At 43.9% G+C, this 12,233-nt stretch overlaps 1 protein-coding gene across 1 annotated transcript; it reads right to left on the bottom strand.

Annotated features, from left to right (window-relative positions):
* Positions 1 to 162: 162 nt before the first annotated feature.
* anks6 (ankyrin repeat and sterile alpha motif domain containing 6) lies at positions 163 to 11,475 on the bottom strand. The gene is made up of 18 exons (XM_078291502.1): positions 10,891 to 11,475; positions 9,688 to 9,906; positions 8,655 to 8,889; positions 7,527 to 7,677; positions 7,049 to 7,093; positions 6,680 to 6,884; positions 6,355 to 6,461; positions 5,507 to 5,658; positions 5,195 to 5,426; positions 5,006 to 5,055; positions 4,465 to 4,659; positions 4,190 to 4,352; positions 3,794 to 4,014; positions 3,155 to 3,347; positions 2,643 to 2,710; positions 2,212 to 2,328; positions 1,564 to 1,660; positions 163 to 1,425 (listed from the first exon to the last, which is right to left on the bottom strand). The coding sequence occupies exons 1-18, from the start codon at positions 11,217 to 11,219 to the stop codon at positions 1,376 to 1,378; spliced, it is 2,829 nt and encodes a 942-aa protein (XP_078147628.1). The 5' UTR covers positions 11,220 to 11,475; the 3' UTR covers positions 163 to 1,375.
* Between the last annotated feature and the right edge of the window lie 758 nt (positions 11,476 to 12,233).

Below are 12,233 nucleotides of genomic sequence, written 5' to 3' on the forward strand. Positions count from 1 at the left end.
TTTATATGTACAAATAAACTAAACCATCCCATCAACTTATTATATCAGTAACTGGCGATTAGTCTAATAGGCTGTTCAGTATACTTTGTATTGCTGCATATAAGCTTGACTACACATACAATCCTGTCTTCATTGTATTCATCATCAGGCTCAGAGTCCATGTTGAAGAGGTACAGCATGTTTATTCATATTGGCTTCTCAGACACAGTACATGACATACAGATACTGTCCCAAACAGGATGTGATCTCAGTGTTGTGGATTTACAGAAGTCAAATCCCATATTTAACAGACCCATCTTGAAGAAATCCACAACCCATCCTTTGGATTTAAGAGACGGATTATGAGTAACTGATATTTAAGAATGATATACCACTCCATCTGTCTGCATGTGGACAGACTGTTGAATCGTGGAGCCAGATATGAAAAGAGAACAGGCCCAGTGGAAACTATTGCTCAATGCACTCTGTTTGAAACTAAATTTATACTGCTCATAAAATGTTCCCCAAAATGTTTTTGCCAATGTCTTCTCATCTTAAGTCCAATAAGATTTTAAAAGATAAAAAAAAACATTTATGTATTGCATCATCACAATGTTTATTTATTCATGACAGCACAGTCTTGACTCTAAAAATCATCTGTTTAAATACTGATCTATAAACTTAGACATAAACACACTAGTAAAGCAGTCTAAAAGACTGGATGGCTTAAGAAACAGTCTGGCTCTCTCTCTCTCCAGTTGCTTTCCTCGTCAGTGCACACTTTTGGTGATCCTTACAATCGCTCCAAAGTCTCAATCACAGCTGTTATGTATCTTATTCATATGCTATATTCACATTCTCTCACTTCTTCCTCGACTTTCTGTTTAACTAGCCAATCTTATAATGCATACGCTTATCTCTCACCTCTGTGGCGGTTTTCATATTCTTGTCTTTCCTGTTCCTGTTCTCTCCCCTCTCTACATTTTCCATTCGCTGCATCAGCAGCAGGTGTGGCAGCCCTATCGCTATGGCAAAGAATGTTATTCACCGCACATTGCTTTGTGCTTTGTCAAAAAGCGGCAGGGCGCTGGACTCGACCGGCCCTGCGTCACACCTCCCCTGCTTTAGGATCCCTCAGAAGAAGCCAGGAAGGCGGTTTTGTCCCGGAGGGTCCGATGAGGGCGGCTTCTCAGGGCCTGATTGGTCCTTTTGCTGCAGCGTCCTCCTGCACTAACATCTCTAGTGCTCTGGGACACTGGCGTCCAGGAGACTCCACGTCGCTCGCGCCTTGGCTGGGGGTCACCGGCATTTTACATTTATTTTTACCTTTTAAGTACCTTTAGGGCACTTGCAGGAAAGGTCGCGCTCCGTCAAGTGGGGGTCGGGGCAGCGGGGGTTACCTCTTGTTGGAGGAACGAACCTGATGTCTCATCCAGCCTGTCGGAGCTGGAGAAAAGAGAGATGGAGAGAGAGAACAATGGGGAAAAGAATTAGAGAGACAGATTATTCTGCTGTCCTTGCTGTACTTTTACTTTGAAATTCTCCATCAGGGGCCGTAGGCCAGTGTGAAGGTTTGAGACTCACAGCGTGGTTGTCCTGGTTGTCTTGGGTTACTGGCGCTGCTGCCAAAGGAGGACTGGAAATTATGGATGGTCTCCTGAAGGATCTGCCTTTCTCGGCCCTGAAGACAGCCAACGCTTACGGTCATTAGACACCAGCAACATTTTCAGGCAAAAAAGATGGGAAATGTTGCCAACATTTATGGCCAACAGTAGCTTCTCACTATCAATGTCCATCTTTGCTCAAAACAATACTGCCTATCTCCAATGGCATTTATTATATCATCATGTTATAATAAATGGACATATATCTTCTATGTCAACATATTTTACATAAGACATGGGTGGTATTAATATGAACTCTGTATCTTAAAGCATTAAGGAGCTATAGTTTCAAGAAAATCAGTTTTTCCCCATTGTTCTGGAGTTACTGTGTTCACAAGTATGTGTCTACACAGACAGACAGATGCCACCATGACGACAAAATGTTCTGCACATTGTGTTCCATGGTGGAGGGATATAAAAACAAGTTATAGCTGGTTTTAAATTCATTCACAGAAGACTGCAATTATATGAAGAGCCTAAAATAGTTTTACGAAAAGCTTTACTGAAAGCAAAAATGAGATTCATTCCAACTGCACAGCCATAGCCGTGTATGTGAAACTAAACACACCTTCCCGGCGTTGAGCTCTGATATGGCAGCCAAGATCTGCTGCCTGGGTCCGTCTGTTTTAATGCCCAGCTCCTTCAGGTCTCCATCTGTTAGAGTCAGGAACGCCTCCATGTCCACCTGGAGGCAGGGAGGGGGGAGGGGGGAGAAGAGATGAATATGAACCATCACAGCCAACGAGCACACTGATGATGGGAGGCAGTTTTTAGCTGTGCTGTCTATTAAACATCTACAATTTCTTTGAGAATTTGAGAAACCGAGTGATGCAGCCTTTTGATCATAGGATTGCATTTTCCTTCATATTGAGAACTCATAACTCATAAAACGAAAGAAAAAGTACTTGATGATTTAAGGAAAATGTCTGCTTTGACAGAATAACAACCTAAACCGCCCGATTTGTGTGGAATTCCCCTCTGACGGAGAAGAAAGCATACCTCCTGCTCCTCAAATATGGGCTGGTATTTCTCCAGCGACAGCTTCTTCAGGATACTGGACAGCTCATCTGGGAGAAGAGAAGAAAAAGAAGAGAAGAAAAAGACAATATATGATCTGAGGGTCCACAACTTTTTATTAAATACGTGGTAGCTACAGATAAATGAAATGGACTCTAGAAGCAGTAACTTGAAGAGTTATAAGGGCTGACAGGAAAAGCTGAGTGGGCAAGTATGTTTGTAGGCAGACTTGGCTTGTGTGGACTACACATGCATGATGATATGTATTTATCCCTGACAGACAGAAACATGGCTTTCTTTATCTTATTTTATGAAAAATTCAATACACAATTTCTTAAAAAAGGAAAAGCAAGAGAAAATAAATGATAAGAGAAAGGAAAAGAAAAGAAAAGAACGGTAACAAGGCTCATTGTGTCAGTCAGTCTTTCTGTGTTCTCTCAGTCTCAGTACAGAACGATGCTTTCAGTTAAAACCCGAATCCGGTCTGCTCTCACCTTCATCAGTGATGGTCCCGCTGCTGGAGCCCCCGCTGCTCTTGGAGCGAGGGTGGGAGGAGGCCGAGGACAGAGAGTCCCCCGGCCCGGGAGGGGGCTTGGGCGTCGGGGAAGGAGACGGGGTGAGGGTGGGCGAGGTGCTCTTGGAGGTGGAGGAGTTCCCCGACTGAGGTCTCTTCTTCAGCTCCATCTTCTGCAAGGAATGAACGTGGGGGGACGGTTAACACACTGTATAGAGTCAGTGCACTGACATAAAAAGGGCTTTTTTTCTAACAAGTCTCTGGGCCTGTTTTGATTTTAAGCCTCATTAGTGGTCCTAATGAGCCTTAATAATGATTAATGCCATGTTTAAAACACAGAGAGATGCTGAGACGAGATGTGGGGCCAAACCTTACTCAAAACAGGAAACATGCATGCCAAATGTTTCCTACGACTCAGCACTATCTCCTTAGCACTTGCCATGTTATGTATTCTCTAGATAAACCCATGCTTTCAATACAAATGTGCTGGTACTTGTTTGATCATTTAAACTCCATTTCTGCTGTCTGAACTGGCTGCCAGATATTTTACATTATTCCTGAACTTTGGACATTTTATACAATTATCTCAATCATGACAAAGAGGAAAGGAAACATGAACCCGTCTAGAGTGGATGTCGGAGGTGACCAGGCTGGGGTGGGAGTGGATGTCGGGGAGGCTGATGTCGGGCAGCGGCAGGCTGGACACCGAGGCGGGCAGCTGGGTTTGGCTCTGGGTCTGGCTGGGCTGCTTCTCTGGAGCCTGGGCCTTCACATCCATGAGGCCTGCTGCCCTCTTCCTCTGGGCTGCTATCTGGGACAGAACGCTGTCTGCACTACCCCCTGGTGGAGGGAAGAGGGAAACACAGCCATACGGTTACTAGAGGCACATAGTGTAGTGGTGTATGGTCAAACTAACTCTCCATAATTAGTCAGTCTATTACAGACATGTTCCTGTTCCTGTGTGAATGAATAATACGCAAGTGCATAGTGTGTGTGTGTGTGTGTGTTTACATACCTGAGCGGTTGTGAGAGTCCCGGTTGAGCCCCGCCACCCCGTTGGAGCCTCCGGAGGAGTGGGGAGAGTGGTAGTGGCCGGAGTTGGAGGGGGAAGAGGAGGAGGGCCCCTTAGGGATGCTGGGAAACTTAATGGACCTGCTCACCACGCGGCTGATAGACGTCTGATGAAATGGGACGGAGAGGAAGAAGACAACTGAGGACATATGAAGACGGTTTTCACCAACACCAACCCGGGAAATCCGCCCGCCACATTTCTCTCTCACACACACTCACGATATCGGAGTTTCCACTGCTGTTGAGCTTCCTCTGCGGGGGCATGGGCAGGCGGGGCGCTTCGCTCTTGCCCTCCCTGAGGAGGCGCGAGCGGTCAGAGTTCCACGGCTCGAAGTTGGACGGAGGCAGGAAGGGAGGGATCACCGCTTTCAGCTTGTCGTTGGGCAGCCGGGTCAGGGGAGCGCCGTTTCTCAGCTAGAGGGGATGGAGAAAGCCATGAATACTACTAGTACTATTACTACTAATAATAATCATAATCTTTATTTATATAGTACTTTTGAAAACACAACGCACTTCAAAAATAAAAAAACAACAAAATTGATGCAGCAAACATTGTGTATAATATGCATTGCAGTCAAATGTATAAGTCTGAATTAAATAAAGGCAGGTTTTCTCTACATACAGCAGTGACACACATAGATAATACTGCACCGTTGACACCAGTTCCTATAAGGTGACTCATTGTAATCACAAAACCGCCCTAGCTTGAAGAAGTGTACAGTGAAACATGCTTGACATGCTTTAAACCAAACATTCCTACCATTGTGGTTATTAGAAAGTCCTCCTTCTCTGAGCCCGCCCTGCCAAGACCTGGAAAAAGGATCAAATGCCATCCCAAGGTTTTATTCTCAGCTGTTAATACAGATTTTTGCCTTTTAAAGATTTACAATGACTGCAGTATTTGAACACACTAAAAATGTGCTAGATCAATATTATCAACATGACTCACCGGTATCTTTGGTCTTGACTGCCCAGGCAGTGCTGATGTCATTTCCTCCCACGGCAGGAGTGGGTGCCCCGTTGGCCCCGTTAGCCGTCTTCCTGTCCGCCTTCATTGTGGCGTCCAAGGGAGCCTCGGTATCGTCGGGAAACGGAGCCAGGCGATTGGACGAAAGGCCATGCCTCAGGGTGTGGGTCAACTTCAGCCGCCGGAAGCGATTGGACATCCTGTTCCACCAGGACTGGAGGGGGGCGGAGTCAAATATGTGAGTGTGTGCTAAATAGCTGAACTTGCAATGTAAACCACCAACTACTGGTTTACCTTCAGGCCTCCCTTGTCGTCAGGCGGCACAGGGACGTTGTTGAGGGAGTGGCGGCTTTTGGAGCGAGTCATGGAGGCTCTGCCGCGGTGTTTGGACTTCTCCTTGTCCACCTGCATACACACTGATGCCAACAGACGCACCAACTCCGTGTCTGACCACATCCACAGACAACAGGGAACAATAGGTAGGGAGTCAGTGAGTGAAGTCAGTGAGGGGAAGGATTAACAAAAGTTAGGGATAATAGATAGATTCTGTTCAGTCCCACGGTGCATTTCTGGCAATGACATATAGATCTAATTCATTATCAGTTTTATTTGAATGTGATCTCAGCTCCCTGGCTCCCTAGTTGATCAGCTGCCTTAGTCTCTTCAATGGAGAATAGAGTAACAGCACAGCAAACATAGCTTATAACATATTACATACAAAAAAACAATTTCCTTTATTATAAAATGCCAGAGTATGTGCTATCTTATGATCATAGAAGGATTTACCTATAAATATTGCCATAAAACACTGCATTGCAGCAGTACATACAAACTAACTGTAACAAAGAACCTGGAAGTAAGTTCATGCGTCATGTAAATTTCATTTGAATGTGAGAAGAGGATTATGGGATGTGGTAATGTTCAACTTCCACAATAATCCAACTTGTACTGCCTTTTTTTAATTAGATACTGCTAAATGAAGAACAGACATGATTTGTGGGAAATGATTTTCTCAAGTGCAGAAAACAGTGATGTGTGACAGCAAAAAGAAGGAAGCAAGGGAGGAAGGCATGGTTTGGCATGAGGCTTGTTTTACCCAAGATGCCGTAAAATGCGAAAAAGAGAGATGAGGGTGAAGGTACCTGGGTCGTTCAGCAGCATGACCAAGTCAAAGGCTGTGTATCCATTCTTAGCTCGCAGGTTGACATCGGCCCCCTGATTCAACAGGTACTTCACAACGTCCTTATTACTGGAGGAGGGAGGGAGGGAAGAAAGACAAAAAGAAAGAAAGAAAGAAGAGATCAATCATGGTATTGACATACACAGTAGATATCAAAAGTCTACACATCCTTTCAGATTTTATAGTTTTTACCGCCTTGAGGCCTACAATGAAAACCCATGAAATCTTTTTTTTTCTTCGTTAGATAAATAGATAGATAGATAGATAGATAGGTAGATACCACATACCCATGGTAGGTGGCCTGCATCAGAGCGGTCCACCCGTGGACGCCATCTTGTTTGTCGATGTCGGCGTTCTTCTCCACCATCAGCTGCACCACTTCTAACTGGCCGCTCACCGCTGCCATCATCAGAGGCGACGCTCCCTCCTGATTGGACGAATTCACCTGGGCGGGGTCTTCCTCCAAGATCTCTTTGACAAGCTGGGAATTTCCTGAGTAAAACACACACAAACGTATGATTGCATAAACGTGCACAAATACGGAAGTGTGTCTTATGCGTTTTTTTACAATCCAATCACCTCTTAAATCTTACAACCAAAATATCAGTAAATGATTCATAGTTTTATCATGTTTCTGTGTGTTCAACCTAACTCACCCAACTTGAGGGCGCTGAACACGTCTGGTCTTCTCTTCTCATCGTCTGTGAAGGAAAGAGCATCGCTGAGAACAGAAAAGAGCTGTGATAGACTGAAAGAGGCTGAAACAACAGTCCAGCTTGGCCAGAAACCACAGAGACACCACCATGAGCCAATGTGGGGGGTTAATTACACAAATACTGAACACTGCAATTCACCACAACAACACAAATGCACTTGCACACAGAGAAAGAAAGAAGAAAGGTCACAGATTTCCCTGTTATTACAGTAATGCCATGGTCAAACTTTTAAAGGTTAGTTCCTATGACAGCTAAACTGACCTAAATCCTGTGTTACTGGCATGAAGAGCCCATAGACATCAAAGAGGTTCAGTGTGTGAAGGTGTTACTCAGCCTGTTCCTTTAGAAAAGTGACAAACAGTTTCGCTCTCACCTCAGTGTTAAATGCAGTACACATACACACACACAGAGGCCCTACCAGTCTGAGGTCGTACAGTGGTGATGGAGTCGAGGTAGGCCTTGATGTCTCTCTGTTTGAGCTGCAGGGCCAGTTCGAAGGCCGTCTTGGACAGAACGTTGACCCGGTCCGGGTCGGCCCCGCGCTCCACCAGCTGCTGAGCCACGCCCACCTTCAAAATACACACACATTTATTTTTTTATTTATTACCGAAAGCTCAACAACAGCAGAATTTGTTCTTCTCGAATCTTACACCAGGATTTTGTGACTCAAATGTACTTGGAATTGAGCAAATGTGCTTATCAGTTCTAGTATTACAACATAATCTTTTGTTGCAACTCTGATTCACTGGCGAAATGTTTTCATCATGAACACTTGGACAGCTAGCAAGAAATGAGGCAAAACAACATGTTTTCATTTACGCATGCATTATCCATGCATGAGCTGAATAATTTCATGCATGCAACACCTTCATCGAACGTTCATCAGAGCATTAAGTGTCATTCTAGCTTTAGGTTGTCTCTCTCATCTACAGTTTGTCTGAATTGGTCCAAACCAATAAGTCAAAGTGTTACGTTGATACAGTTTTTCCATGGTTAGGTTACGTTTCCCACTGTCAACTGACAAATGAAATGGTTTATCAACAATGTCATGTGGTTGTGTGGTGTAGTCAAAAAAATTATTCACCAAGCAGAGGTGTGTAAACAAGCAGAATCTCATTTTTCCACTTCATTCCGTTTTGGCTGCCAAGTTCACTGTCAGTGACTGATTATTTACTATGTGATTTGTTTAGTATCGTTTGGCTATTTTCAACAAACTACACACAAAAACCAAAACATTTGGAGAGGTCAGTCTGACTTTTGCATTCTGACTTCAAATGAATCACTCCTGCATGGCCCGAGATCACCTCTCTCTATATTCCCCTGATAAGAACATGTATTTTTAGATTTGGCTTCCATATACATTTCTGGGGATTTTTGCTTGACCTTTGCTCATCGTTACGATTATAAAAACTACAAGACCAAATTTGGACCCACTTAAGGTAGAGTATACCTTGGCATACCCAGCTGATGCCCACAATCCCCCATCCATCCATCCACCTTTTCATCCATCTATTGACCCATCCATCCATCCATCCATCCCTCCCACCTTCCCGCTGAGTGTGGCCAGCATCAGTGCTCCCCAGCCAGTGGTCTTCTGGGAGAAGTTGACATCGGAGCCCCACTCCAGCAGCAGGCGCACCGCCGCCTCGTGGCCGTGCTGGGAGGCCACCAGCAGGGCCGTGATGTCCATGAACTCCCTGCCTCCTCCTCCTCCTCCTCCGCCTCCACAGCCCCCCAGTCCACCGCTCACACAGCCTTCACTGCCTCCAAAACCTGTCGCGCTGTGGAACAACAGGGACAGTGCCACAGAGGTACTGAGCTCCTTACATATTTTTCAATTCTTGCTTTTATACCTTCCTATAAAGCACTTTTTTAACTCTGTTTTTAGATAAGTGCTATATAAATAAAATTAATTATATTATTACAGTATTATTGACCTGTCAGCCTCATATACTTTCCAAGAAGCACTGTTTCACCCAGCATATAAGATGACCTTAAGTTACCAAGGTTTCCTGCCATGTTTTGACTAAATAACTTTACCCATGATTCTGTGCAAAACTGAGATTGTGCATGTCATGAAAACCAACGGTAAACGGGATAACAAGTTTATTTGAATTCCCCCTTGTGGGATAATAAAGTTTATCTACTACTCTACATGCGTCTGCATCCCGGATAATATCAGAATATTCTAGGTACCTTACTCACGTTTCTGATGGCCAGAATAAGAGCTTATCTGGGTTATTTTAAATGGGAGGCATTTACAATAACATGGATAAGCTCTTAAGCCCCAGAAAAGAGAAACCTGTACTGGGATAGTCCTATATTTTGCAGGATACTGACATGTAAACATGTTTCCTGTTTGCCATCACTTTAAGCAGTCTGCACAAGTTCAGTGTAGTTGTAACTAGCTTACTTTGCAAGGAAAATCATTGGTAGGAGAACACAGATGGGCAGACATTCTGTTTATTCATAACGGGTTATTAAAGGTGCATATGAACAGCTTATAAACAGCATAAGAGCCAGTATGTGAAATACGTGTAAATAGCCACTGAGTTTCCGTGCAACACACGGTGTATTACCTGCAGCTGTTGTTGTTGTTGCCGTTGGAGACTGCCTCCGCGGCAACGGCCAGGTGATCGTAGTCATCGACATAGGCGCCACCCTCCAGGAGGAGCTTGACCACATGGGTGTGTCCCCCGCGGGCCGCCATAGTCAGGACACTGGCACCCAGCCGGTTACGTCCATTAATCTCTGCCCCATTCTCCAAGAGGATGTGGGCTACAGTCAGGTGACCGAACCTGGGGAGGAGAGAGAGAGATAACTGCATTATTATCATTTTTCACCAGCCTATGTTGCTCTCATCGGTCAGGAAGGCAATGTCTGAGTTGACTTTGTCCTCCTTTTTTCTTCCACACTGGCTCCCAAGCTCATTAACTATGCATACTGTAAACCAATCAAATCATTAGTTAAAATGTGTGTGTATTTGATGTCATTTATACCAGGAAGTAGACTATATAGAAAACAGTTTGATTTTGTTGTTAATATAAAACCTCCTTGCTGTTGACAACCAGAAGGACAGTTTCTCAAACAACACTGACAGTTATAATGTTTTGGTTAACTTTGGTTAACATTAACATGCCTAAAATTAACTTATTCCAAGATATAATAAACAGCAGAACGGGACAAGACGGTATTAATTGGCTATCAGTTCAAGAAAAGAAGTAAACAGAGTAAAATTAACAAAAGCCTCACCAACACCCTACACAAGGATACACGTAGCTCCTCAAACTGCCGTTTTATCGTGTATATAGCGCAAATCAAGCCAAACTCCATTTAAAAATCTGGCAATTTAACGCGTCTTTGCATAACGGCAATTGTACATACCCCATAAAGTAAGAGTCAATACATTTTTTTTTATCAATAGGAGCCACTCTTCAATTCGGCATACACATAATCTGCCAATATATCTTTAGTTCGATAAAATCTCATCTTTTATAATTTGCTCAAACTGCTTGTTACCGCCTACCGCAATGCATTTTGGTGGAAGAAGTCCCGTTGGAATAATAGGCGAACCAATTCTAAAAGTTGACATTTTATTGAAACAAGTTTTGCTTTCTTGATTATATGTATACCGAATTGAAGAGTGGCTCCTGACAATTTATAAAAGATCTTAACCAGTGTTCTATTAGGTATGTGCCGTTGACGATTAGGAGAGATACATGAAATTGTCAGATTTTTAATAGAGTTTGACAGGGTTACAGAGCTCCAGTCCGCAGCCCCACCTAGCAGCCTGCATCAGCGGGGTCCATCCGTAGTTGTTCCGACTATCCACCGAGGCCCCTTTCCGTAGCAAAAACCGGACCAGGTTCTCGTGGCCGCTGGCCGAGGCGAACTGCAGGGCGGTGTTCCCCTCCTCGTCGGTACAGTCCACCGGTACCAGAGACAAGATGTCCGCGGCGTTGCACTCCGACCCCGCTTCTGACCGCAGCCTGCTCTGCCTCCCGGACTCCTTCGGGGCTCCGGGCTCCAGGATCCCCCGTGCCGTTTCGTAGTCCCCTTCATCGCAGGCACGGAAAAGTAGCAGCGAATTGGCCGGGACACCAAAATTCATCTCCTAAATTAAAGTGTTATTCCGTTTCCATTCAGCTCCCATTTGTTTCAACAACGGTAACGGTCCAAAACTTTTCCTCTCTGGTATCACTCGGCGGCGGCCTATGTTTGGAAATCATGACGCACGTTGAAAGAAAGTTGACTCTCTCGTAGAAGGCTTTTCTTCTTCTGCTTACAGACTACAATATGGAATCACTTAAATCACATCTTTGTGGGATTCGTGGATGAAACGTTCTCGCAACCGGCGATGCCCCGGTTCCGTTATAACTTTAGGGAGTCTTAGTTTCTGACCAGTGTCAAGCTAGCCAGAATACAACACGACTTCCGGTTTCAACTTTAAAAATAAAACTGCTTACAGACGCGCATGTACTGCAACATTTAATTAAAGTGGAATATGTAGTAAATGAAAAGACAATTATCGTTTTCCTCAACAAAAGTCATATATACATAGATATATCATATATTCATATATCATATTCCTGTGCAAGATGACATACAAAGAAAGAGTCAATCACATAACACACAGGCTACCAGACAACTTTGAATGATGCCTGGTATCTTGAAAAAAAATCTATTTTAACCGATAGCAGTGGCACATTACCTGGTGTCAAGTCAGGCAAAATTAGCCACGGTGGCCACAAATGAAATTCCATGTGGGGCTGTAAAATACACAAATAAAAAAAACACAATTGTTATCAATTTTCTTGTTTGTTTTATTTTGAAGGAAAAGTCGTATACATCCGGTGTTACTCAGGCTATCTATATCCAACTTGACGCTACTGCTGACTTTCACCTCGGGAGAACTCTAGCGGTGGAATTTGACTTCAATAACTAACTACATATTTCTTAAATCAGTAATGTAATGGAACCAGCAACGCTGTCTTTTCTTGACATAAATATCCTTCTAAATAGACCTGCATTGCGGATTCACACTGAGATTCAAATATTTTATACAACCAGTCATTACCTAGCCATAACAACTTCAAAAATGTTGTAGGCTATTATTTTCTTTATG

This window comes from Centroberyx gerrardi, chromosome 22, assembly GCF_048128805.1.
Source record: "Centroberyx gerrardi isolate f3 chromosome 22, fCenGer3.hap1.cur.20231027, whole genome shotgun sequence".
In the NCBI taxonomy this organism is placed as follows: Eukaryota; Metazoa; Chordata; class Actinopteri; order Beryciformes; family Berycidae; genus Centroberyx; species Centroberyx gerrardi.

What these genes read in the sequence shown, in the direction of transcription:
- anks6 (XM_078291502.1), bottom strand. Translation starts at nt 11,219, where the DNA reads ATGAATTTTGGTGTCCCGGCCAATTCGCTGCTACTTTTCCGTGCCTGC. An exon ending in CGGGACCATCACTGATGAAG is followed by an intron (nt 2,711 to 3,154) that starts GTGAGAGCAGAC and finishes CTCTTCTCCCAG; the next exon opens with ATGAGCTGTCCAGTATCCTG. An exon ending in ACAACCAGGACAACCACGCT is followed by an intron (nt 1,426 to 1,563) that starts GTGAGTCTCAAA and finishes TCTTTTCTCCAG; the next exon opens with CTCCGACAGGCTGGATGAGA.